Raw genomic sequence first — 26,189 nt, forward strand, 5'->3', positions numbered from 1 at the left:
AGTCAGGGCAGTGAGCAATGTAAAAATATAGTATGAACATTTGTGGCAGCCGCATCAAAACACATTGATAACATCAGGTCTGCACCCGTGTGGGCGAGGCGACTTTTTTGTAATGTAACACACACGCACACACACACAAAAAAAAAAACAGAGATGAGTCAGACACATGGGTCAGTTGACCCCACCCCTAACGGCCTGGTCATCAGTGACTTGAGACATGTGACCACATTGTCACCCTTAAAACATGTCCAACTCCATTTATCTCTGCCTACATCTAGTCCTTTGTCAAACCTCCTTTGTCTTTACCTCCATCAAGCACAAAACACAGGCAGGAGGTTTTTATTATTGATTGCTTTTCATTTGCTTGTAAATCAGGAAGCAGGATTAAGCAAAAACAATTAAAGCGATGAGCAATGGACTTTATAGAGAGGTGCATCAAGGAAGAATCAACTCCTTCTTCAGGGTCACTCTGGGTGAGAAGGTCTGTTTCAGGTGGAGAAGTTTAAGCATCTTAGGTTTTTGCCCAGTGACTTATAGTATGGTGGTTCAGTGAGTGTAGATGTGAATGTGAGTGTGAATGGTTGTATGCCTGTTTTGTTGTCAACAGCATAATATTGACCGGGATCACAGACTTTGGTGCAGTCAGTTTTCCACTTCAAAATAGTATAACAGGAAATTTAAAAAAAACGGTATCAGTCAGCACGAGACATACTCACAAACAACAAAAATGGAAGAGAATGCCGGATTCTTGCATTTACTTGAAGGAGATGGAGAACCATACTGGGATCAAAAATCTCCTCAACCAATGCATGACGAAGAACGGTTTATGTACCTGGTTTTGCCTGTCAAAAAGTGTCAATAACATGCACTGGAAAATAGGTACTCAGTATGTGCTCTGTGATTTACTGGCAACCAGCCCTGGATGTAGCCTGTTTTCAGCCTACAGTTAGCTGGGATAGACTCCAGCTCATCTGTGACCCTAAACAGGATAGACAAGACTGACAAATTAATCGATATGGTTGAGCCAAAAGGCAAAGCTCTCAGATTACCAGTTATTTTACATCCCCATTCTCACCTACAGTCACAGACCTTGTGACCAAAAGGACTAAAAAGGGAACTAAGGACTGCTGCAGCAACGTAGAGACTGTGGTGTCTAATACAGCAGCAACCATAGCTAAGACACATTAATGAGTGAGCTGGCATTAATGTGTTAATGATAATATGTGTTTATTTTTCCAACTTCATCAAATCGCCACAACGCAGCAGTGGCAAATCTGCTCAATCAACGAGTGACCAGCAGTGGTTCACGTCTTCCTGGTGTCGCCGGTAGAAAGACTCAATAGCGAGAAGAAACCAAGCAACCACTGAGCAGACGCATGGCACAACACAGACGGGAAACTCCTTAAATCAAGGACTCAGCTGATTACCTGCACTTCAAAGAGAAACAGCACTCTTTTGGGGACAAAAATGTGGATATTCTGCACAAGGAAGACATGTTTTGAAAGAGTGAGAGAGACCATCTACACAAAGATGGAAAAAAACATCGCTTAACAGAGGAGGCAGCTTACAACATCCCCTGTCTCCCACTTACAGAGTTTCTCCCCCGTCCTTTCATCCTTTCCAAATAAACTCAATAATACTGCCTCCAACAACAGCACAGCCTCCTTGAGTGTTAAGGCTTATTTTTATTTTTTTTGTCCTGTTCGGCAGTTAGGTCAAGCAGAATGGAAAATCTGTATCCCTTTCATGCCGGAACAGTTTTACTGTGTCACAGTGGAGTTTTTAAGCTTCCGTTGTGGTATTATAATTGAGGTTTATTGAGAATCAGACTTGATCAGTCGAACAGAACAAAGTTTCTAGAAGGGAGAAAGAAACAAAGACAAAAGACAAAACACTAATTGTAAACAGGATGGGAGAAGTAAATCATTACATTATCTACAACAATGAAACATTAAATATGAGTGTTGCATGGGGCTGTAGTGCTACACCCTGTGAGGGAAGGACAAGACAAGATAGAACAGGACAAGGACAGGAGACGAAGCATGCAGGACAAGGGTCGTGAACCCGACTGTACAACTGAAGTGGGGTGGCATTAATTATGTGAATTATAAAAGGTCTACAGGACGAGAGTATAAGTGAGGGGATACACAAGCGACTTGCTACCAATAGCCCTTAATTTGTACAGAGGGTCCCACAGTTTACGATGGTCCTGACATACGAATTTACAATATACAGTGTTTTTCATACAAATATTTGCTGTAATTATGACTTTACTACTGCATTAGCGTAAATTAGTGATTTATGTACAAATCAGGCTACAACGCTGCCACAGCAACGGAATGGCATCATAAAGCGAGGACTGTCTATCCTGGTCAGGTCAGTAGGGGAGCTGGAATCCATCCCAGCTAACTACACTCTTGACTACTCGTCAGTCAATTATTAGCTGGCATTTTTCCCAGCTGATCGCACCCATCATGCTGCTTCACTGGTCTGTTTAAAAGGCACAGACGAATAAATGACATATTTTGACGCCCCAATTTTGTGTGATCTCTCTCTAATAACAGGGTAATTGTGAATGGGCCAATGACTGGATATTGAACGTGAACGTGAAAGTCAGCTGTGTGAACTACTACACTACCGGTGGCCATTCATTTATTATGTGTTGTGTTATTTTCTGCGGAACAGGAAGTTGCAACTAATTAACAAAAGAATAGACAAACAAACAAAAACAAGTTACTTTTGATGGCAGTGTGGACTTGGCAGAGGTCGTTTCTAATCTTGGGTTATTGGAGAAATTCAGTCTTCCACCTCTCCTGCTTGTTTTCTGTAGGCCTCATTGAGCAACTGTATTTCTTCTTGATATCCCGAGCTCCCCTGCGTCTGTCGCCGACTGTTCCGCCGATGGGCCTCCACCGTGTCAGGTATCGTGATGTTGATGGCCTCTGTCTCGGGGTTGCCAGTGGTGGGGATTAGCAGGGAGTAGGAGGCCGTCTCGCCCAAGTCGCAGGAAACGAAGCGGTTTTCTCTGCGCGAGTAACGCAGTGACGGCGAGCGGGCGTGGGTCGACGACTGGCTGATATTAGACACGATGGAGACACTGTCCATGGCCTCCTCATTGTCGCATATCTCCAGGACCTCCAGGTGGATTTTGACATTCGTGTCACCGGCTCCAATGTCCATTCCAATGTCCAGTCCCATACTGACACCATTGATGTTCATATCGCCTGTCTGGCCTCCTGATGCTTTGTCATCTGAACTGGGCTCATGGCCCACCGATTTGGAGCGGTACACCTCCACCTGTAGGCCAACAGGAGATTAGCATAGAGGAATCCGCCTCATTAACATCCATCCATCTATTTTCTCTATGCTTGCCCTCATTGAGGTTGAGCTGGATCCGATCCCAGCTGATTTTGGGGGGCACATCCTGGACTGGTCGTGAGCCAATTGCAGTGCACATATCGACAAAAAAACATTTACACCTATGGACAACATAGAGTCTGCAATGAACTTATTTTTTGGGAGTGTGGGAGGAAGAGAAACCCTGTGCGAGCACAGGCAGAACATGCAAGTTACACACAGGATGGTCTGAGCCATGATTCGAACCCTGAAACTCAAAACTGTGAAACTGACATGCTAACAACTAGGACACCATGCTGGCCCTCATTAAAACAATAAGCTCATACATGTATTTTCTTCATAGATCAACGGAGCAATTACATTACATACCTCATGAATGCTTTGTTTAATTAAGTGCCATTACATCCAATTTTGATTTATTACAAGGTTAATTGAGTTCTCTTGCTCTACAGTATTTCAAAGTACTTCCTTTTTATCTTCCGTTAATCTTTGATTCCTAAGGCCGCAAGGAAATTCGTAATTGTCAGATTTCCTACACTTTTAAAATCACAAACATGTGAGTCATAATTGTCAGCGGTTAATTTGAATGATTAATTTTGTTGTTACAAGAGATAAGGATACTTAAGATTTTTCAACTTTAATTTGGTGATAGGCACGGTGGCCGACTGGTTAGAGCGTCAGCCTCACAGTTCTGAGGACCCGGGTTCAATCCCCGGCCCCGCCTGTGTGGAGTTTGCATCATCTCCCCGTGCCTGCGTGGGTTTTCTCCGGATACTCCGGTTTCCTCCCACATCCCAAAAACATGCAGGGTAGGTTAATTGAAGACTCTAAAATGCCCGTAGGTGTGAATGTGAGTACGAATGGTTGTTTGTTTCTATGTGCCCTGCGATTGGCTGGCAACCAATTCAGGGTGTACCCCGCCTCCTGCCCGATGGCAGCTGGGATAGGCTCCAGCACGCCCGTGACCCTAGTGAGGAGAAGCGGCTCAGAAAATGGATGGATGGATGGATGGAATTTGGTGATAATATACATGGATAATCAGAAAATTATCTAATCAGTGACATCAATGAATAAATAAATCTCTGCTGGTTAAAATGTGCAACGAGCATAAATTAGTCTAATGTGATGATGCAGTGCATGTCTATGTCACCAAGAGCAAATGCAATAATAAGCATAAGTGTAAAATGATTAACTTTGTCAGTGTCAATCAAAAACATACTGCTTGAAAGTACCCCACAGAGCAGATTCTTGTTAAAAGTGGCGACAATTTGAATGAGTGAACCACTGCACCATCAGTGACACAAAATAAATACATTCATTTAATTAGCATTACAAAATGTGATTTAAATAAATAATCTGATATATCATTAGAAAACAAAATACAATTAAATAAGAAGCAGTCAAGTAAGCACGGTGGACCAATCTGCCTCAGAGTTCAGAGGTTATGGGTCTAAATCTCAGCTCCAGCCTTGTTGTGTGGAGTTTGTCAATTCTCCCTGTTCTTCCGTGTGTTTTCTATTGGTACTCTGGCTTCCTCCCACATCCCAATTGCATGCATGTTAGGTTAATTAAATACTCTAAATTGTTGGTGTTAATGTGAGAGTGAATGGTTGTTTGTCTATTTGTGCCCTGCGATTGGCTGGCAACCAGTCCAGAGTGTACTCCTAAATCAGATGGGATAGGCTCCAGCCCCACCCGCGACCCTTATGAGGACAAGCACTATAGGAAATGAAAAACAAAATGAAATAGGAGAACTCTGCATACCCTTTTGGTATTGTTGGGGGAGATTTTCAGTCCATCGCTGCTGACCTCGTAGGTGGACAGAGAGAGGGTCTTCCCAGTGGGGGCTTGCAGAGACACGGTTCCCTGGAAGGCGCAAAGCGGAATGGACAGACCAGCCGATGACCTCTACATTGAGAAAAGAGACCATCAAAAATGATTCCATTTTACATGAACTACTACTCATCAATGTTACATAATAATGTAATAATACTTAACTTAGCTATATACTATATCTAATAATATAAGCTTTGCACAACCTATTAGTGTTTATATTTTAGAATGCAAACAACAACCTGATAGCATATTATCAAAAAGAACAGAGTTCCTACAACAACAGCTAAGATACACTAATTGTCAGCACAATAATAACGTTTCTCACAAACCAACGTCAATGTAACAAAGGAAAAAAAAAACACTAATCACAACCATACAAGATTCAAATGGCAAATTTACTCAATCACCACAGGAAATAAATGATATATACTACAGTATCTTATATTATCTCCCAAAAAGCAAAATAAAAAGACATTGAAACTTTTATCAATAGCCTAAACATCCCTCAATTAAGTCTTTAGAGTCTTTAGATGCCCCATTAACGTTTGCACAATTGCACAAGGCCTTTAAACGATATGCCAACAGGTAGAACTTCAGGCAATGACGATTTTCAGAGTTTTCCAAGATTTATAAACATTTCTGGTCTATACTAGAAGCACAATTTTTTCAGAACGGTGGCAGAGATAAAAGATAAAGCCCTAATTAAATCATGTACCTCTACTGGAAAAAAATTGGGATAACTTAAAATGTTGGAACAGCCTACCTATGTCACTTCTAGGGCATGTACCGTCATTTCTCGTGCATAATGCGCATCCCCCTCCCCCCCCCCCCAAAAAAAAGTTTTTTTTTGTTAAAAGTCAATAGTGCGCATTATACATAGGTATAGGGGCAAACGGAAAAAACTTTCACATTTTATAAATATATGCCGCCATCTAGTGGTTATGAAAAAGCGGTACACTTTCATTCCAAAATGCCACCGCAAACTAGTGGTTATAAAAAAGGTGTAGCCTACACTTTCATTCCAATATGACAGGGGGTACGTATTACTGCGTATATGTACAGTTATGCTCATAAGTTTACATACCCTGGCAGAATTTGTGAAATATAGTTGTTGTTTTTTAATATAACTGATGAATGAACAACAACCATCATTAATTTCTTTATGATTTTACTGATTTGCATGTATGAACAATTAAAAAAAAAAAAGCCACTCGTGTCTTGTCCAGGTGTTCCTCGTTGTCTCATCAATTTGTGTGTATTTAGTTCCCTGGTTTCTTCCATTTATCGTTGGTTCATTGTCATTATCGTATGTCATATGTCCTATGTCAGCTGTTGTCATAGCCCATTTTTCCTTATCCTATCATGTTTCTTTGTGACTTTTTATTTCGATGTTTGGACTTTTGTTGATTTAGCGTAACCACCTTGATCCTTGTTTGCCTTTTTGGGAAATTAAATTTTTTGGGGATATTACTGCACTGCTGCCTTGCCTCCCTGCTTCCCTGCACTTGGGTCCTCCATGTTTTGTCTCCATGTTTTGCCTTGCCTTCCTTGCCCTAAAAACCTCTGTTCGTGACAGAAATCATATCTGTCATGGTCTGTGTTTTGGTTTGGGTTGTGTTTAGTTTTGTTCCATGTTTTCCTGTGTTCCATGTTTGTCGTGTGCTCATTAAGTTGTTGTGTCCACCTGTTCTTGTCTGCTTTGTGTCGACCAATCAGCTCTCTCCAGCCACTCATGTCTTGTCCAGGTGTTCCTCGTTGTCTCGTCTAGCTGTTTGTATTTAGTTCCCTGGTTTCTTTCAGTTCTTGTCGGTTCATTGTCGTTGTCACATGTCTCTGCCATGTCATAGTCGTCAGTTGTCTTTATCATTGTGGTATGTTATTGTCAGGTGTCATTCTCCCTTTCTATTCCACGTCTTACTCACAGGTCATAGTTTGTTTCCAGTTTTAGATATTCGAGTGTTTCTTTGTTACTTTGATTTGATTGGTATCTGTTGTGGGACTTTGTTTAGTTTTCCCTTTCTGAAGATTAAATATTATTTTGAGACTCCCACACTCCTGCCTTGCCTCCCTGCTTCCCTGCAATTGGGTCCACCATGTTCTTGCCTTGCGTTACTCGCCCTCGCCTTAACCACGTACGTGACAGAATGAACCGACCAGAACAGGACCCAGCGGGAACAAGATGGCGTCACCCCGGACACCACCAAACTGCCTCCCACCATCCTCAGCCTGCCATCCATACCTACCCTCCTCCAGTAAGCCCTATCGTTCAGTCTTTTCTGTCCTTTTCATCGGGTCCCCCCACTTGTCCTAGTTATTCACCATGCCCTACTATTTTACATCCACATGTTTCTTTAGATTCTGATTTTTCTGATTGTGAAGATGGCCCCGATTTAGTTAACCTTCTTTCTGATTCTGACTCTGACACAGACTTAGATTTTTCTGGTTCCTTCCCTAGTTTATCCCGTCCTCGTCAGTTTTTGTCACGTCTCCCCATTTCCAACCCCAGTGAGTCCAAAACCTTTCCCTCGGACCTTTTCTTGGGCACCCGTTTGGCCATCTACCCGGGACCGCCGCGTGGTGGCCAACGGAGGCGCCCAAGTAAAGGTCAAATTTTGCCCCCTCGTTTTTTCCCTGTTCACAAGTCACTTAATTTTTCACCTGTTCCCACACGTTGTTCCACGGCTCCACTTAAGTCACGTCCAGTCAAACCTGCCCCCAAGCCACCATGTTCCGTACCAGCCATTTTTCCTAGTTCACCTTCCCGAGACCTTGTGCACTCTTCCACTCCCGTACCCTCTACTCCCAAACCTCAATGGCGGCAGGCTGAGGAAGCGACTGCAGGCCCCGTTCCTGCTCCTCGGCAGCTGCGCCAGGCTCCCGTTCCTGCTCCTCGGCAGCTGCGCCAGGCTCCCGTTCCTGCTCCTCGGCAGCTGCGCCAGGCTCCCGTTCCTGCTCCTCGGCAGCTGCGCCAGGCTCCCGTTCCTGCTCCTCGGCAGCTGCGCCAGGCTCCCGTTCCTGCTCCTCGGCAGCTGCGCCAGGCTCCCGCTCCTGCTCCTCGGCAGCTGCGCCAGGCTCCCGCTCCTGCTCCTCGGCAGCTGCGCCAGGCTCCCGCTCCTGCTCCTCGGCAGCTGCGCCAGGCTCCCGCTCCTGCTCCTCGGCAGCTGCGCCAGGTTCCCGCTCCTGCTCCTCGGCAGCTGCGCCAGGTTCCCGCTCCTGCTCCTCGGCAGCTGCGCCAGGTTCCCGCTCCTGCTCCTCGGCAGCTGCGCCAGGTTCCCGCTCCTGCTCCTCGGCAGCTGCGCCAGGTTCCCGCTCCTGCTCCTCGGCAGCTGCGCCAGGTTCCCGCTCCTGCTCCTCGGCAGCTGCGCCAGGTTCCCGCTCCGGCGGCGCTCGTCCAGCGGCCGCCACCCGACCCCGCTCCGGCGGCGCTCGTCCAGCGGCCGCCACCCGACCCCGCTCCGGCGGCGCTCGTCCAGCGGCCGCCACCCGACCCCGCTCCGGCGGCGCTCGTCCAGCGGCCGCCACCCGACCCCGCTCCGGCGGCGCTCGTCCAGCGGCCGCCACCCGTCCTTGCTCCGGCGGCGCTCGTCCAGCGGCCGCCACCCGTCCTTGCTCCGGCGGCGCTCGTCCAGCGGCCGCCACCCGTCCTTGCTCCGGCGGCGCTCGTCCAGCGGCCGCCACCCGTCCTTGCTCCGGCGGCGCTCGTCCAGCGGCCGCCACCCGTCCTTGCTCCGGCGGCGCTCGTCCAGCGGCCGCCACCCAACCTTATTGCCTGGCCCCTGCATTACCATTGGCTTCGGCACCGTGGCCGTCCGCCTGAATGGCCCTGTAAAGACCCTGGTGCTTGGCATCCTGGGCGACCTCCTGAACCGCTCAGCCAAGCACCTCACCCTGGGTGGCCTGGATGGCCACCAGACTGACCTGAGGGGTGGACTCTGTACCCTCCTCCAGGCCCCCTTCCGCCCACCCTGGGTTGGTGACTTTTTGGTTGTTGTTTGGGGAACGTCTGGGATCCGTTCCTTTAGAGGGGGGGTACTGTCATGGTCTGTGTTTTGGTTTGGGTTGTGTTTAGTTTTGTTCCATGTTTTCCTGTGTTCCATGTTTGTCGTGTGCTCATTAAGTTGTTGTGTCCACCTGTTCTTGTCTGCTTTGTGTCGACCAATCAGCTCTCTCCAGCCACTCATGTCTTGTCCAGGTGTTCCTCGTTGTCTCGTCTAGCTGTTTGTATTTAGTTCCCTGGTTTCTTTCAGTTCTTGTCGGTTCATTGTCGTTGTCACATGTCTCTGCCATGTCATAGTCGTCAGTTGTCTTTATCATTGTGGTATGTTATTGTCAGGTGTCATTCTCCCTTTCTATTCCACGTCTTACTCACAGGTCATAGTTTGTTTCCAGTTTTAGATATTCGAGTGTTTCTTTGTTACTTTGATTTGATTGGTATCTGTTGTGGGACTTTGTTTAGTTTTCCCTTTCTGAAGATTAAATATTATTTTGAGACTCCCACACTCCTGCCTTGCCTCCCTGCTTCCCTGCAATTGGGTCCACCATGTTCTTGCCTTGCGTTACTCGCCCTCGCCTTAACCACGTACGTGACAATATCAATAAATATTTTTTTCTTTATAAATGATGTTAAATGAAGCGCTTCCTCCACTTTTTACGTACATGATCCTTAATAAATAAACATTTTAAATGTTCTATAATTCAACATAGAACATAATTAATAATTTAGAATCAAACTACATGGCTTGGCTGGAACATACAGGTATGTTTGCTGTCAAAGAGTTACATCGCAGCCCCTCCAGCTCTTGCATGTTTTTTTTATCAGGTAGAGTTGTTCAGGTAACGGAAGGCAAACTCTGCAAAATATTTGCGACTTGGGAGCAAATTCCTCAGGTCAGAAGTTTCCACCATGCTGATCAATCACTTATTTGGCAACGTATTAATGCGCACCATGCCTTTGGGAATGTTCCGCACGATTGACTCAGTAATTGCCTTCCACCGTACTCCTTTATATTACAGAAAACAATGTAAAAATGATTCCACACATTGTCTGTTTCTAAGATGAAACCAAACCCGCTATTTGCTTTTTTCCATGTTAGATAGGTTGGAAAAGTCACGAGATAAAGCGACTGAGTCGCTAAGTTGGCCACACTGACCGTGCTTTTGGAAACAAGCTTGTCTCAACTCGCAGTCATCTTGTTAGTCCAAGCAGTATACTGTACGTCAGTGGGGACGGGATTTTAAATACGGAGGCCATTCAAAAAAACTTGTCCTGACAAATGAACTTATATTAATAAATAAAATAAATTAATTACCAAAATCTAAATATAAGTTAAAAAAAAATACAAAGGGATATATGTAATAATGCTGCAATGGTAACCATTTTATACAGTCAGTTGGCAATAGACCTATATTAAACTGAACCTGATTCGACACAAGATAGTGATGGTCTCCCGTCTTCTTTATTTTTACACCAAGGATGTGATTGTTTAATTGCAGCCACAGCAGCAGCTACATTATGTCGGTATATCTCTAAATAATTGCTCTTTGGCTGCTCTGTTTGTAAAAGAGGCAGCGGGTGGAGACTGTGGCAGGTGTCATTAAGGCCTCTACATGATTTACATTCGCAGCCTCCTCTGTTATGATTGGAGAGATGGTCCACATTACAAACAAACGAGGATGTCAATGCCTGTCTCCTTTACCTTGTCAGCGTTTCTGCATTGGTGTGGATGAGTGGAGGAAGAGTGGGGAGAGAGGGAGGGAGGGAGACTTGAATGTTGAGAACACGTCAAGTAAATCAAATTATGCTTGCCATCAGCGTGATGAGCACACAGATGGAAGTAAGTGTTGTGGAGGCATGCATCTATTTAGGCATGATCTGGCCAAAATCAAATCATGAGTGATTGCGTTTGAGGGTGCAGCCTTGAATGAAGGTTATGCTGTGTCTCCAATAAATGAATGTAAATCAGTGTAGTGTCATCTGATAGAATCGCAGCCAAGTGTATCAGCCCAGCAGACACATAATTTTTCCCCTCTTTAGCAACATAAGGTAACCAAAATAATAGAAACACCTCTTGGTATGAAGCAGTTGACCACCAAACTTCATGCAAACTACCACCACAATAATAAACATTGCTAAAGTAATACCTGAAAACTTCTCATTTTTAGCCTGCTACTGTATATCCATCCATTTTCTGTATGACTTATCCTCACCAGGGTTGTGGGCTTGCTGGAGCCTCTCCCAGCTAACTCTGGGCAAGAGGCACAGTACACTCTGAACTGGTCGCCAGCCAATCCCAGGGCACATAAAGACGAACAACCATTCGCACACACATTCACACCTACGGGCAATTTAGAGTCAATTAACCTACCATGCATGTTTATGGGATGTGGGAGGAAACCAGAGTACCCGGAGAAAAGCCACGCGGGCCTGGGTTCTCAGAACTTTGAGGCAGATGTGCTAAACCAGTCCGCCACTGTGCCGCACCGCCTGCTACTGTATATAGCGTGTTATAATATTTACAGTGAGGCTAAAGTAGGGTACGTAACAACAATCGGGCCAATTTGAGAATGTTCCCTCCCAAATATATATAGATATCTCTGAAAGATTATCGTGCACGTCTAAATCCTCCTCCTCCTCATATTCTAACATGTTGGTCGCCATTGCATGTACAGTGTAGCGCGTTGCGTTTTGGTAACGGGAACGTGACTTCTGGTAGCCCTTGCAGTGGATAGAATAACTACACCCCGGTGTCTCGACCTTCAGGTATGCTCGGGGAGTGATCCATACGTGTAATAAAAACCTAATCTTTAGCTAAACTACAGTTGACAACTTGCTGGAAGTTACGTGCGTGTATTACAGAACATATAAACAATGCAAATATGAATTTTACCTGACCCTATAAACATCTTTGTCCTCTGACCTTTAAGTGTAGGGTGTGTTAATTTCCTCTCCGATCTGCTCAACACCACCAAGTTCGTGCACAGACAAGGTTCCTTCGTAGGACAGAAATTTAGAATCTGAGAATGTGTGTAAATACAAAAAAATCTGTATTTATCAAATGTAGGACACGTAGTAATGTGTGTTGATAAATCCCACCTGTTCTAACCCTGCCACGGTTGCGCACTTTTGGTGTCATTCGCCTCCAATTGACCATACAGTATATGGTAGTAGTCACTGATGGTGTAGTGGTGCACTCGCCTGACTTTGGTGCGGGCAGCGACGGTTCAGTTCCCACTCAGTGACGGTGTGAATGTGAGTGCGAATGGTTGTCCGTGTCTATATGTGCCCTGCGACTGACTGGCGTCTAGTTCAGGGTGTAGTCCACCTTTCGCCCGAAGTCAGCTGGGATAGGCTCCAGGGCCCCGCGACCCTAACCAGGATAAGCGGTGTTGAAAATGGATGGATGGATGGCTATATGGTAGTAGCAATCCCTTTAGGAATGTGCAAAAGAACTACTTCCCTCTCCAAAAAAATAGGGTGAAGAAAAGGAATTTCTCTGAGATCAAGACTGAGGTACTTGTCGGAACAATGGGAACAAACCAAAAAATACTGCTTGGAACAATTGATGCAAGTGTTACTGACAAAAAAACAAACAAAACAAAAAAACAAACATCCGCTGCTGTTAAGCTTTTCCTGTATAGTGAGCGCCTATGGAGAGGAAAACGCTCATAACGTCCAGAAAATATTGGGCCGATCGTTCTGATATTTTCAGAGGTTGAAGTGGGCTTAAGTAGAGACGTTCACATAAATGTTAGTGACAATTGAGCGCAGTTTTCGGACATTAACCAATGTTAAGCTTTTTTACGTTAAGCATTTTAGACTGTCCCTTCCAGTACCATCACCCAGTCACACTGCTAGTAAAATAAAAAGCACAGCTGTGGTGTTTGAAAAACATTTACTTAGACAGTTCACTTTGTGTGAAATAAAATAAACATAACAAAAATGTATGTATAAAAATGTATATATTCGAAACTTAAGCCAGTCCCGCCTAATGTGCACAGAAGTTGGAAATGTGCACTGGGATAGCTTTGGTGCGTTTAGTCTTCCGCTTCAATATGGGTTCCAAATCAATTCGTCAATATATTTTTGGGGAAGCAGTACCTGTTGAAAAGCCATTCTATGTACTCCGAATGAACAGATCAGGACGCTCATTGAAAATGAACCCCCTGCAAAGTGCAGTTTTTTGCAAGATAAGCCATGGCACATGCATTTGAAGTTTTCTTTTCAGGTTGTTCTGTCACAGCTGCCTTTTTATAACCTCCATCCATCCCTCCATCCATTTTCTGAGCCGCTTCTCTTCACTAGGGTCGCGGGCATGCTGGAGCCTATCCCAGCTATCTTCGGGCAGGAGGCGGGGTACACCCTGAACTGGTTGCCAGCCAATCGCAGGGCACATATAAACAAACAACCATTCGCACTCCCATTCACACCTACGGGCAATTTAGTTGTCAATTAACCTACCGTGCATGTTTTTGGGATGTGGGAGGAAACCGGAGTGCCCGGAGAAAACCCACGCAGGCACGGGGAGAACATGCAAACTCCACACAGGCGGGGCCGGGGATTGAACCCCGGTCCTCAGAACTGTGAGGCAGACACTCTAACCAGTCGGCCACCGTGCCGCCCTTTTTATAACCTGTTACACCAATCTTTCAAATTGTGTCCTAAATTACTCATTTTGAAATTGTATAAATTTGTCATGGGTGTGTGTTCTGGTTGTTGTTTTCCCCCTGTCTCGTACACACCTGCTCATGAGAGCATCTTCCCCACCTGTACCGTTTACCCTAATTACCCCATGCATTTAACCTCCTGCACCTTTTCCATGCACCGACCTCTGCCCGTTTATTAAACTTCTCTTTTTGAAACTGTCCATTTGAATTGGAGTCGTGCATTTGGGACAAAATTAGAGGAAACGGAACATGCGGATTGAGATTGTTTAACTCTGTGGCCCTCTAAGTGCGGTCTACGGTATTTGTAGTATCGCTGTTCTACCACAAGGTTTTGTGTGTATGCATGGTCTGAGAGTTGCGTAAATTTACGCACGTCTCCACGCACAAGTCCGGGTTGATACTGTGAATGACATAGTTTGCAGGGGAATGTTCGTATGCACGCTTACGTGCACTTCTGTGCGTACTCACGCTTGATAAATGAGGCCCCCGGGATTGTTACGTGAGCTAGAATGACAACAAATCAGGGACCTATATACGGTAGTGCTTTTTCAGTGATGTGCTTTAGTGTTCATGGGTGGTGAGGCACTGACATTAAATTCAGATTTTCAAATTTACAGTATAAGCCAAACAGCCAAACATTTACCATTAAATTAAAGTTAAAGCGATAATGATAGATTAAGCATTTGGATGTGTTTTTAAGACCGTAAATTAAAACAACAACAGAAAAATTGCGTTAAATCAAAGAAAACTTTAGTAATTAGTCTTTAAGAGAGAGTTAGCCCTAACCCTAACCCTAACCTAACCGAACCCTGTGCTTTTGTCTGCGGTTTTCTACGGTCAGCAAAACTTAATATGTATTACTTTCTCCTCTCTTCAGTCCTCTCAGTGTCCCACTTCTTCTAAGCTAACCTCTTTCCTTGTATGATTTCCTGTACTTTGAGGTTCCACCACCAAGTCTCCTTCTCCCCTTTCATACGAGATTAATTAATTAATTAAGGTTTTTGTAGTATCTCGCCACATTCAATACGAACTGCTGTTTCATTGTGCACCTTGTAGCCATATCACAACATCCATTTCCATAAATGGATGTGCTCACAGAAGGCTAATATGGTTGAAGTTTGTGCCACGTGAACGCGCAAAAAAAGAGCCCCCGGAGGGCAGCATGGCAAACGTGCTTGCGGACAGAGTCTGAAGTCACAGGGAGGCTAAAGATGTCTTTCAGCTTTAATCCCGCCTCTCTCTGTACAGGCTGGAGGCCAGAGGGGCTGACAGTAAACAACAGAGAGCATGGATAATGACATCTAGCCTGCTAATGAGCAGCAAAATAGCCAGGCGCGCCATGAATCACAAACTTTGTAGGTGATGTATGGCTTTGTGGGTTTCTACAGCTTGTACGCTACGATAAATAAACTGCTTTTCATGCACCACGGGGAGTGGGAGGGTCTTTCATTTGGTCATTTTTCAGCCTCAATGTATTTCTTCATATAGTTGCCGGGGGCATTTATTTACTCAGCTTCAGAGAGAACCGGGCGTCAGTTAGGCGAGGGCCTTTGTATCAGAAAAGAGGCCACTATTTGAAGAAAATGATACCAAATAATAACATGCAGTGTCTGAATACAAACTGCCTTATTTTTACATGCATCTGCAGACACCTGTTGGGAGCATACACAGTAATAGGCAGAGTTCATTACAGCCAAAAAGTAGGACGCCCCAGTCACATTTACACAAGCCGGCAGTGAACATCTTTGACTTAAACATGATGCAAAGTGAGAGTGCGCTAAAGCCAGACTGTGTATGCACGTTCCGTGAATTTTACACCCTCTGGTGATTTTCAAGCTAAACCGCTTCAGACTTATATTGAGCAGAGATACAGTGTGTGCGCATGTGTGTGTGTGCGTGCGTGTTTGTGTGTGCATGCATGTGTGCTCGCGCGTCTGTGCAGGTTTGTGCGTGCGTCCGCATCACACTCAGGGCGCTGAAAACTCACCGTGACTGCATGCCTTATTTCATGCATAAAAGTATTTCACTCCAGACTCCCTTCAAACGTTCGATCATTTTTACTATTTAATCTCATTTCAATTGGGTTTGATGATGATGGTCATGGTGATGTTCTTGTATTGTGTACAGACCAAACCACAATTACATAAACATGTTAGCCTCTAATGGATAAATCCAATGAATATACGCATGAGTACACATCTCAGGCTCCAACGCCCCTCCCCTAAGAAGTCAATAAAGAGATCCGAGCCCAACTGAGAGCTCAACTCTGTGGCGCAGCATGCAATGAATATTGGCTTTTGACTGACAGGCTGACATTTTCTGCCTAAAGGATGGCTGATAGCATCTCGCTCGATTGCCAGACTGGTCACAATCCATTTGAGGTTTATTCCAGATCAAAAGATGTAGACATGAGACAGTTCGAACCATAACGAGCAGAAACACCCAAGGCTGAGCCCACAAGCAGACCTTGCTAGGCAGCTGTGTTGTTGAGAAAACAATTGTTATCTTGCAAGTATTCTGATTAGCATGGATGGAGACAAAGGAGCAGAGTTTTACAAGAACTGGCCCATACTGCATGTCTTCATGAAATGAAGAAAAGTCTTCCTTGCTCAAAAGGATGGTTTTTTACCAGCCCAAAAAAACATTATTGGCAGTCTATCGCTGCTTATTTAAGTATGATTATTTTTTTCAATGCGACTATAATCAGCGTGAATTATCCACAGATTTTTGCTCTTCACATCCGGCCTGGTCCCTGTCCCCCGTACTATAACTTTAAAACGCCACTAGGTGACAGTATCTCTTCCAGTTCCCTCTCCACTTCACCAGGTCTCTTTAACGGTGAGTTGTGTGACTTTTTTTTTTTGTTGAGAGTTGAACTTCACTTTACTCTTGTATGTCAGTTAAGAATGGTAAAAGTAGGAGTGGGACTCGTGTAATCGAGTAGTTCATGATAAGCTATCACAATATTTGAACAGCAATAATGTCATGACACGGCAAGCGAGCAGTAGTGCATATCTTGGAAGGATACCATCTACAATACATGTTTCCGAGGAAAGAAGTCTTATGCAGAATTATAATACCCCAAAAAAAAATGTCATAAATGAAATATCTGACTACAAATTTTGATTTGTCTTTAAAAAGTTTTATCACTAAAAAAACATGAAAAATGTACTCAGTATCCATAGAAGAAGCCTCTAATAAAACATTTTTGTTAAGCTATGCAGTGTTGGCAGGATTTGGCAGGATTGGTTGTCGAAGCACATTCAGAAAATATTGATGTTTGATGCCAGAGTATCGATCCTGTATCAGATGAACAATAAGATAAATACATCACAATATCGATATTTTGATTCACCTCGAGTTAGCCATTATTTTTAAAACATTGTCTGGAAAATGTATAAAGGTTTTATCATGGTGATCATTTGTGCCTTGAACAAATTAATTTACTATGCTAGGGAGTGACTCATTTGGAATATACCAATAATGAAATACAGGACTTCCACTACAAATATGTCCATTTGTGCTCATGAAAGCCAGTACGGTATTTCTGCCTGTAGCTTATCACAACCGAGCAAATGTGCACAGAAATAAGACTGTTTAATTTCCCTTCGGACGAAATGTGGGGAGAGTAAAATCAACCACTTTACACTTCTGAGTCTCTAATCCCTGCTAGTCAATCATCTTTATGGTCAGGATATACAGCATGCTAATGTATTAATTGTTTGACTAAGATACAAAGGCAATGTGTGAGTGAGAGTTGGGGAAAAATCAATACACACCAGCCATAAACTGCAAAACGACAGCTCCAAATTGCTTCATGAAGTGGTTCAGTGTCATAATTACAAACAGAGCGTGTGGGCACTGTCGTACCTGTCTGGGTGTTCTCTCTGATTTGCTCCTGCACCACTCCCAATCTGTCAGCTCAATTTTCCGGCACTCTTCATGTGATAGCCTTCTCTCTGAGCCCTCGAACACAGACGAGGTGTCTGTGAGATGTTGTTCCTTCTGCCGGTGATTAAGAGGCGTGGAGGGAACGTCGTGGAAGCCCTCCTCACCTCCATGGTTCTCGCGGGGCAGAGGAGGACAGTCAGCCAGCGCCTTTCCGCCACTGCCAACATCTTCTAACAAGCCACAGAGCCCACCACTCTCAAGCGCATCCAGACGGTTGTTCGGAAAGTCGCTGTTGAAGAGGCCATGGTAGGCTCGCTTCTCGGCAGACGTGTTGCCGTGAGACACGGGGCCATGGGAAAGCTTGAACACTCCACAACCTTTATGGAGGGAAAGGTTGAACTCAAATCTTCTTTTCATTGCTGTGAATAGAAGATTTTACAATCATTTCTGTCCACACAGAAGTCTAGTCTAGTGCTACTATGTTGGTTTATGTATTTTAAACAACAATTGTATAAATTCAGTGATAATAGTCAAATTACAGAATATGTGGCTTATCCTAACAAATCTACAAATCTCAAATGTACTGTAAACCTCAGCTTTACAGACGCCACGTCTACTCTGCAGAGATGTTGGGTTGTGGTAAGTCTTAGTAAATGTAATTACAGCTACCCAGGCGGACCACCTGATTCATGTACTGAGGGGGAAAAAGGGAAGTATCACTTTTGACTTGTGTTGCTTATTTGTTTAACTATTTGGGGCATGATGTCAATTAGAGCAAAGGCCACTATTTTAGGAAATACGGTACTTCCCACATATGAGTAAACGTGGGAATTATATTTGAAAAGTGAATACTTTTTCCTTTTTATTTTTTGAGTCAACATTGAAGTATTTAGCAGCTTTTGCTCCACTGTTATGTACAACAGTGAAAAACTCCAACATGAACTTGAGGGATTCCACATCTGCTCTGCGGACACCGGGAGTTGTGTTCAATGCCTGACATATGGTGGTATCAGCTACCTAGTGCTACCGCTTGTATTTTTTATTTATGGACTAAAAGGTAGTCTCTCTCTGATGTGTGACACTCATTTGTTCAACTTGTGGCATGGTGTCAGAATCCACTATTTCATGAAACACGTTACTTAAGTGGCGGCACGGTGGCCGACTGATTAGAGCGTCTGCCTCACAGTTCTGAGGACCGGGGTTCAATGCCCGGCCCCGCCTGTGTGGAGTTTGCATGTTCCCCCCGTGCCTGCGTGGGTTTTCTCCTGGCACTCCGGTTTCCTCCCACATCCCAAAAACATGCGTGGTAGGTTAATTGAAGACTCTAAATTGCCCGTAGGTGTGAATGTGAGTGCGAATGGTTGTTTGTTTATGTGTGCCCTGCGATTGGCTGGCAACCAGGTCTGGGTGTTCCTCGCCTCAAGCCCGAAGATAGCTGGGATAGGCTCCAGCACTCCCGCGACCCTAGTGAGGAGAAGCGGTTCAGAAAATGGATGGATGGATGGACGTTACTTAAGTATATATTACGGATGCACCAATGTATAGTGTACATCTGCATTTGTACTTGTAAAAACGCTTGAATATGATGAGACCTGATACCACACATTTTCAAACACAAAATTGCAAGATGTAATGGAGTGTACTCAAATCTAAGTACTGGACTTTAACTCGTTTGCGGTCTGAAAACAGTGGTATCTGTACATCCCTAATATTTATACTTGTTTTATTTGGGTCATTTACAGAGGTGGGTAGTAACACGCTACATTTACTCAAGTAACATTTTCCATAAAATGTACTTGTCAGAGTACTTTAAATGCGCCGTACTTTTTACTTTTACTTTTATTAATTCATTCTTGCATGTGCGCATCTATTTTTTAGACTCCCGCTACGACTTTCGCATAGGCAAATCAATCAAACTGGATCACTAATGTCATTTGACTCCGATTCACCAATCAGACGACACAAGGCAGTCACATGACCGCGCACGTAGCCTTCGTGAGCCGATCAAAATGACAAATTGTCCACAAATAAGACACAAGGCAGTCACATGACCACCACGTAGCCTTCGCGAGCCAATCAAAATGGCTCATTTTGGGGGAAATAAAACAGCCGTGCGAGTGTGTTTATTTTACAGACTCCAAAAAACAACAGCTTTATCATGCAGCTCTTAAATTGTGACTGCCCAAACTTGGATATTTCACCCCACTTCTAAATTGAGAAAGCTCCTTGCGGTAAGTTGCAGATGTTTCTATTATTGTTTTGGCAGTGGATATGGCAAAATTAGCACTATCCGTATGGTGTCGCATGCACGCTCTCTAAGTCTGTTCAGCAAATAGCTTCTTCATCAAGTCATTTACATGAATAAAGCAAATAATGTTTCTGTAGGGCCCAATGCATGTGTTGTTGGTTTTTGGGCAGTTAAAAATTGAAATGGTGACAGGTGTGTGTCCACTCCCATATATTATTATTTTTTTACTTTATTTGATGTTCATGCTCTGATTTAAAAAAAATAAAATAAAAATGAAGTTACTCACACGTTACTATTTACTTGAGTATTTTTTTCATTGAGTATTTTCTTACTCTTACTCAAGTAAATATTTGGATGACTTCTTTTTACTTTTACTTGAGTCATATTATTTTAAAGTAACAGTACTCTTACTGAGTACAATATTTGGCTACTCTACCCTCCTCTGGTCATTTATCAGTGCTGTATTTAATTCCTGGCTACCTGAGGAGTCTGGTGTAGGCTCACGGTTGCAGTTAATGAAGCAGCCGCACGGCATGTGGATCCAGCGCTTGGACAGCACGAAGAGCGGCGTGACCGCAGGCGCGAGCAACGTGAGGAAGAAGCCGAGCGTCTCCAGGGACGAGTTGTGTGCATTTGCGGCATGTCGCACCATCATCAGAGTCTGTGAATGAAAGTGAGGAGGAAATGAATGTGATTGAAGCCAAGGCGACGCCGATTCAACTTGCATGAGAAATGAAGATGTAGAGGAACGTGGAGGGAATAACTCACATTCTTTGTCAGGGCTGCTTTTTAGACTACAGTATTTTGGGTTTTGATGTCATTATATTGCCATGATATTGAAAAGATCTTTGTGAACTTAAAATACGTTCAAAAAAATCCACAAAAATAACTTGCAACATACTGAGCTGTTATGATTATATTAGTTACTATATTCAATTACACGAGCAGGGCAAACTATAAGACAGTGACATCAAATGTTTCAGCTTCTTCCACAGATGTTTAATAGGATTAGGATCAGGGTTCTTTTTTGTTCTTAGCCATTCTTGAGTGTTTTTACGCAGCTGTGTGTTTTGGGTCGTCATCCTGTCGAAGGACCCTTGACCTACGACTGAGACCGAGCTGCCTTACTTCAATGGTTTTGACATTTCGTTGTGCCCAACACAGATTCAAGATAACCTGTGGCGGATGTAGCAAAGCAGCTCTGTAAACTTAGAGCTGATATGACTTTCCAAAAAAGCTTCAGTTTTGGCTCATCTGTCCTATCAGCCTTCCTCCACAGGAACTGTGGCTTGTAAATATACATTTTTGGCAGATTCCAGTCTCTGTTTTCTTCCAATTTCAGTGATCATCATCATTTTTTATTTTATTTATTTTTTTTTATGCAAGGGCACCAACAATTTTTTCGTAAATAACTTTCAAAAGAGCTATTGAATTGTGCTGTACCTTTACGGACCCTGCACAATTGTCATCTTTTGCACAATTGTCAAAAAACGAAACAAAAAAAATGTACCGGCATTACCAGACAACTAGCAACCCTCTATTGCTCAGTGACTTTTTTTTTTTTTTTTTGTCAATGTCTTTATGTCTCAAAAGTGTTCTCTGTCAATTGGCTGTCTGTTGTCGCACTAGAGCGGCTCCAACTACCGGAGACAAATTCCCTGTGTGTTTTTTTGGACTTCTGAACTTTAAATTCAATGAATCAAGATCCAGAGACACAATCATTTAGACGTTTCTTGAAGGTGCACGGTGACCGACTGGTTAGCACATCTACCTCACTGTTTTGAGCACCCGGGTTCAAATCTGTCGAGTTTGCATGTTCTCCCCGTGCCTCGTGGGTTTTCTCAGGGTACTCCGGTTTCCTCCCACGTCCCCAAAACATCCAGAGTAGGTTAATTGAAGACTCTAAATTGCCCGTAGGTTTCAATGTGAATGGTTGTTTGTTTATTTGTGCCCTGCGATTGGCTAGTGAAAAGTTCAAGGTGTACCCCGCCTCTCGCCCAAATATAGCTGGGATAGGCTCCAGCACGTCCCCCACCCTAATGAGGATAAGCGGTACGGAAAATGGAATGGAATGTTCCTTGCAAGATTCAATTATTAACATGCACAAAAATTCTGAACTTGTCATTTACAATACGAACGCAAATCCTGAAGGAATATTTCAGAATAAAAGTGCTGTCTTGTCAAAGCCAAAAAGGCTCTCTAACTAATAAACTGTGTTGTAGAATAAAATGTGTTTATCCTTGTTCCATCCTACACCTCTTCATTAAGTTTTACAGGACCTTGTCAACACACGCATGGGCGGATACACAAATAAACAGGTCACGACTAAATATTACCATTTCATATGGTAATAAATCACGTACTGTTTTTGACTTTTTTTTACTGAAGGCGTAATAAGCGTTTAAATATCAAGGTTCTTTTTATTGATGAAGATGTCGGCCTGTCTGGTGGATGGCAGATAAGAAGGTGGCAACCAAGAAATTATCAATATGGATGTGTGTGTATGATTTGCCTCAGACAAAGTTAAAAACTTTCAAGCTCGCTAGGTTACCTTAGCTCTTTAGCCACTAACATAGGGACCCATTTGTGATCAACACATCACTCGGCACAAATCAAGTGTGCGTGTAAAGTGTTGTGAAGGTGATTATAGTGTGGCGCATCATGGCTCAGGTGGGTCAATGGTCATCTCCCAACCCGAACGTTGCTGGTTTGACCCTCAGCCCGTGTGACCATGTCGAAGTGTCCTTGAGCAAGGTACTGAACCCCAAGTTGCTCCTGATACTGAGCCATCAGGATGAGAATGAGGAGACAGTGTTAAAATGTGTTGAGTACCTTGAAAGTCAAATAGTGCAATACAATGAAAGCCCATTTACCAACTAAGATTTGACTGAGACTTAAAATGATGATGTCCAGCTTATTATTATTATTATTATTAAATTGTGTACAGTAGAAATGCTGAACCCACAACCAAGTGCGGCTGTCGAAGAAATGTTTGTAGCTTTTGAAAGAACGATAGCAGAGTACAGGGAGAAACTTTGTCGGACAGAAGAGGAGAACGAACGACGTCAACTACTGGATGCTGTTTCCAAGCCTCATGATGTGTGAAAAAGAGCAGGTTTGTTCACTTATTTAGCTATCTATGTTTTAGTAACACTATTCATAAAAGCTTTTCCTCATGGAAACCTCACAGAGCTCCGTTTCTAGCTATTACGATTTGACTGTTTAGAACAGGGATTCTCAAACTTTGTCCAGCCAGTCCTTTGTCCTTAAAGTGGAGACATTTTTCCATGGACTCCCCTCATAATTGTAACAGCAATTAAACCTCTTTTTGTGGAGAAAACTGGCAGAACCAGTAAAATAACAGCTGAAATAATATAAATAACAATACCTTGCTGTTTTCCCCTTTGTTTTATTACAAAGCAATACAAGTATTTTAGGAAAATCTTTATATTTAATTTTACCTGATTCCCTTACAAGAAACTCCATCAAACGGGATCACTAATGTGATTTGACTCCAATTCACCAATCAGACGACTCAAGGCAGTCACATGACCACCATGTAGCCTTCATGAGCCAATCAAAATTACTCATTGGGGGGGGGGGGGAGACAGACGCACGAGTGTGTTTATTTTATAGACTCCAAAAAACAACAGCTTTATCATGCAGCTCTTAAATTGTGACTCCCCAAATTTGGATATGTCACCCCACTTCTAACTTGAGAAAACGCCTTGCGGGAAGTTACAGATGTTTCCGGAGAAAACCCACGGGGCACGGGGAGAACATGCAAACTCGACAGATTTGAACCCGGGTGCTCAGAACTGTGAGGTAGATGTGCTAACCAGTCGGTCACCGTGCACCTTCAAGAAACGTCTCAATAATTGTGTCTCCGGCTCAAGGGTACAGTACAATTCAATAGCTCTTTTGCAAGTTATTTCCGAAAAAAGTGTTGGTACCCTTGCATAAAAAAAAGAAAAAAAGACGATGATCACTGAAATTGGAAAAAAAACAGAGACTGGAATGTGGCAAAATGCATATTTACAAGCCACATTTCCTGTGGAGGAAGGCTGATGCCAAAACGGAAGCTTTTTTGGAAAGTCAAATCTCTGCCCCAGAACTCCACACAGGAAGGCCTGAGCAGAGATTCCCACTAGCCCACCGTGCTGGCTCAATTTAAAACAAGCACTTTTCCAAAGGAACAATGTTGTACATTCCACATACTGAAACACACGTTTAAGCGTTGTGGTGCGTTGTGTGTTGTTACTCATCATCATTGGCATCCACAAGGTAACCCTGACAACCGCCAGGATCATGGAGAAGCGCTTCTGCGCAAACACCACGGGAGTGTCCACCACAATGGCCGACCTATGGCCGCGGTCGGACCCCGGGAACCCCGCGCCCGCCTCCTTCCCCTCCTTCAGCTCGCGCGTCGTCCCGCACGAACTCGGGCTCAGCTCGTTGTAGGCGCCGAAACTTCTGTCCGAGCTGTCCCGGGAGGGCGAGCGGACGTCGCCCGGGCATCCCGCGCACTGCACGCTCCTCTGCGGCTCCCCGGAGCACAGCAGCCGGTAGGTGAGCGGCAGGAAGAAGAAGAGCAAGCCGCAGAAGCACAGCGAATACAAAAGGAAGAGCAGCAACGTGTAGAAGCTGTCACTCTCCGGGAAGCAGCCCAGGGGAGCTCGCGCGAAGCTGCCCCAGCCGCACAAAGGCAGCACGCTGACGGCCATGCTGAGCGCCCACACGCCGGCGATGGCCCACAACACGGGGAGGGGCCGCCGGACCGAGCGCAACACGCCGAACCTCTTGGTCACGTAAAAAGTGTAGCCAGCGATCAGGCAGGCCTTCATGTTGCTCGAAACTCCCTGGAAGACGTAGAGGAGGCCGCCGAGGGTGCACAAGCTGGCCGAGCCTGCGTCCCGCTCCCACTGCAGGAGGATGAAGAGGGAGAGCGGCACCACGCTGAGCAGGTCGTCCACGGACATGGACGCCACGATGAGACTCAGGGACGTCTTCCTCCTCATTCGCAGCAGCGACAGGAGCGAGTACACGCCGCCGAAGAAGGTGGCGGCGGCGATGGTTACGCACAAGGCGAAGAGCAGCAGGCGGATGCGCCCCTCCGCCGCCACCTCCGAGGGGTCCGTCCGGCCGCTTGTGGCCGCCGAGAGGTGCCTGTGGTTGGGCGGCGGGGAGTGCAGGTGCGGCGCGGACATTTTCCCGACGATCAAGTTGTCTGCCTACTAACAAACGAGACGCGTGAGGAGAAAGTTTGCACGAAAAGCACAGTAGACGGATATCGTGGCGATTGTTCAATTTTTCGGGGAGATGTGTGGAGCGGAGTTGGCCGCTTGACGCGCGCCACCGTGGGTGGTGGGGGTGGGGCACCCACCGCCTTTTCCCTGTCACGATGGGCTCAACATACAAACTACTACAGGTCAATGAGTGAAAGTGCTTCCACGCATGCACGTTGGCTGTGGGAGGTGCAAAAAACAAGGCCCCTCAAAAATAATTTATTACACGTGTTCCACCTGAATACCAAATAGCAAAAAGACTATTCTGTTTTGCAAAAGGATACTCTGAACAGTCCATTTATAAGCAAAACCCAATTATGTGGGATAGGCTAATAAATTACATTTAGTAACTACATTCTTGCTAAAATATCCCTGTATGTATTTAAAAATGAAGATGTAAAGAGCTTGGTTGCATTTAAGAACAATATAATAAAATCATATTCATCTAAGACAAAATTACATTTGCCTGGTGTTTGTTTTCTTTCGACATGCCAGCCTAAGTTCGACGTTGTCCCCTCTGTTTCAGTGCGATGAAAACTGCAGAATTTGCACAGTGTGTCTTGCATGTTGTTTTACGTATGAAGTCTTTGTGGTTGAGGAAGCCAAATTTAATTACCATTACTATTTCTTTTTTTTTTTTTTTCTGCTCAGCTGCATGGCCATGCAGAATGGTGGATCTGTATGGCTTTTGTGCTGGAACAGTTCCCTCCCACACCCACAATTGACTGGGGAGTTCTTCCTCCCCGTTTTTCTGCCGAGAGGCCTTAAATCAGGTCATTCTAATTTCTCGAGCTTATCTACGTCACTAGCGAAGAGCTCCGCCTACCTCCGAGCTCCAAGCCAGCACTGTCAACATAACAAACACAAGTTGGTCTTCTACTCTGAGACAACCAATCAGAGCAAAGGGG

General features: G+C 44.5%; 1 protein-coding gene across 1 annotated transcript; it reads right to left on the reverse strand.

Moving 5' to 3' along the window:
• Positions 1-1,665: 1,665 nt before the first annotated feature.
• LOC133405376 (probable G-protein coupled receptor 149) lies at positions 1,666-25,405 on the reverse strand. Its single transcript, XM_061682252.1, has 5 exons — positions 24,263-25,405; positions 20,477-20,658; positions 17,728-18,167; positions 5,122-5,265; positions 1,666-3,297 (listed from the first exon to the last, which is right to left on the reverse strand). The coding sequence occupies exons 1-5, from the start codon at positions 25,201-25,203 to the stop codon at positions 2,797-2,799; spliced, it is 2,208 nt and encodes a 735-aa protein (XP_061538236.1). The 5' UTR covers positions 25,204-25,405; the 3' UTR covers positions 1,666-2,796.
• Between the last annotated feature and the right edge of the window lie 784 nt (positions 25,406-26,189).

Source organism: Phycodurus eques, chromosome 7 (assembly GCF_024500275.1).
Source record: "Phycodurus eques isolate BA_2022a chromosome 7, UOR_Pequ_1.1, whole genome shotgun sequence".
Taxonomy (NCBI): domain Eukaryota; kingdom Metazoa; phylum Chordata; class Actinopteri; order Syngnathiformes; family Syngnathidae; genus Phycodurus; species Phycodurus eques.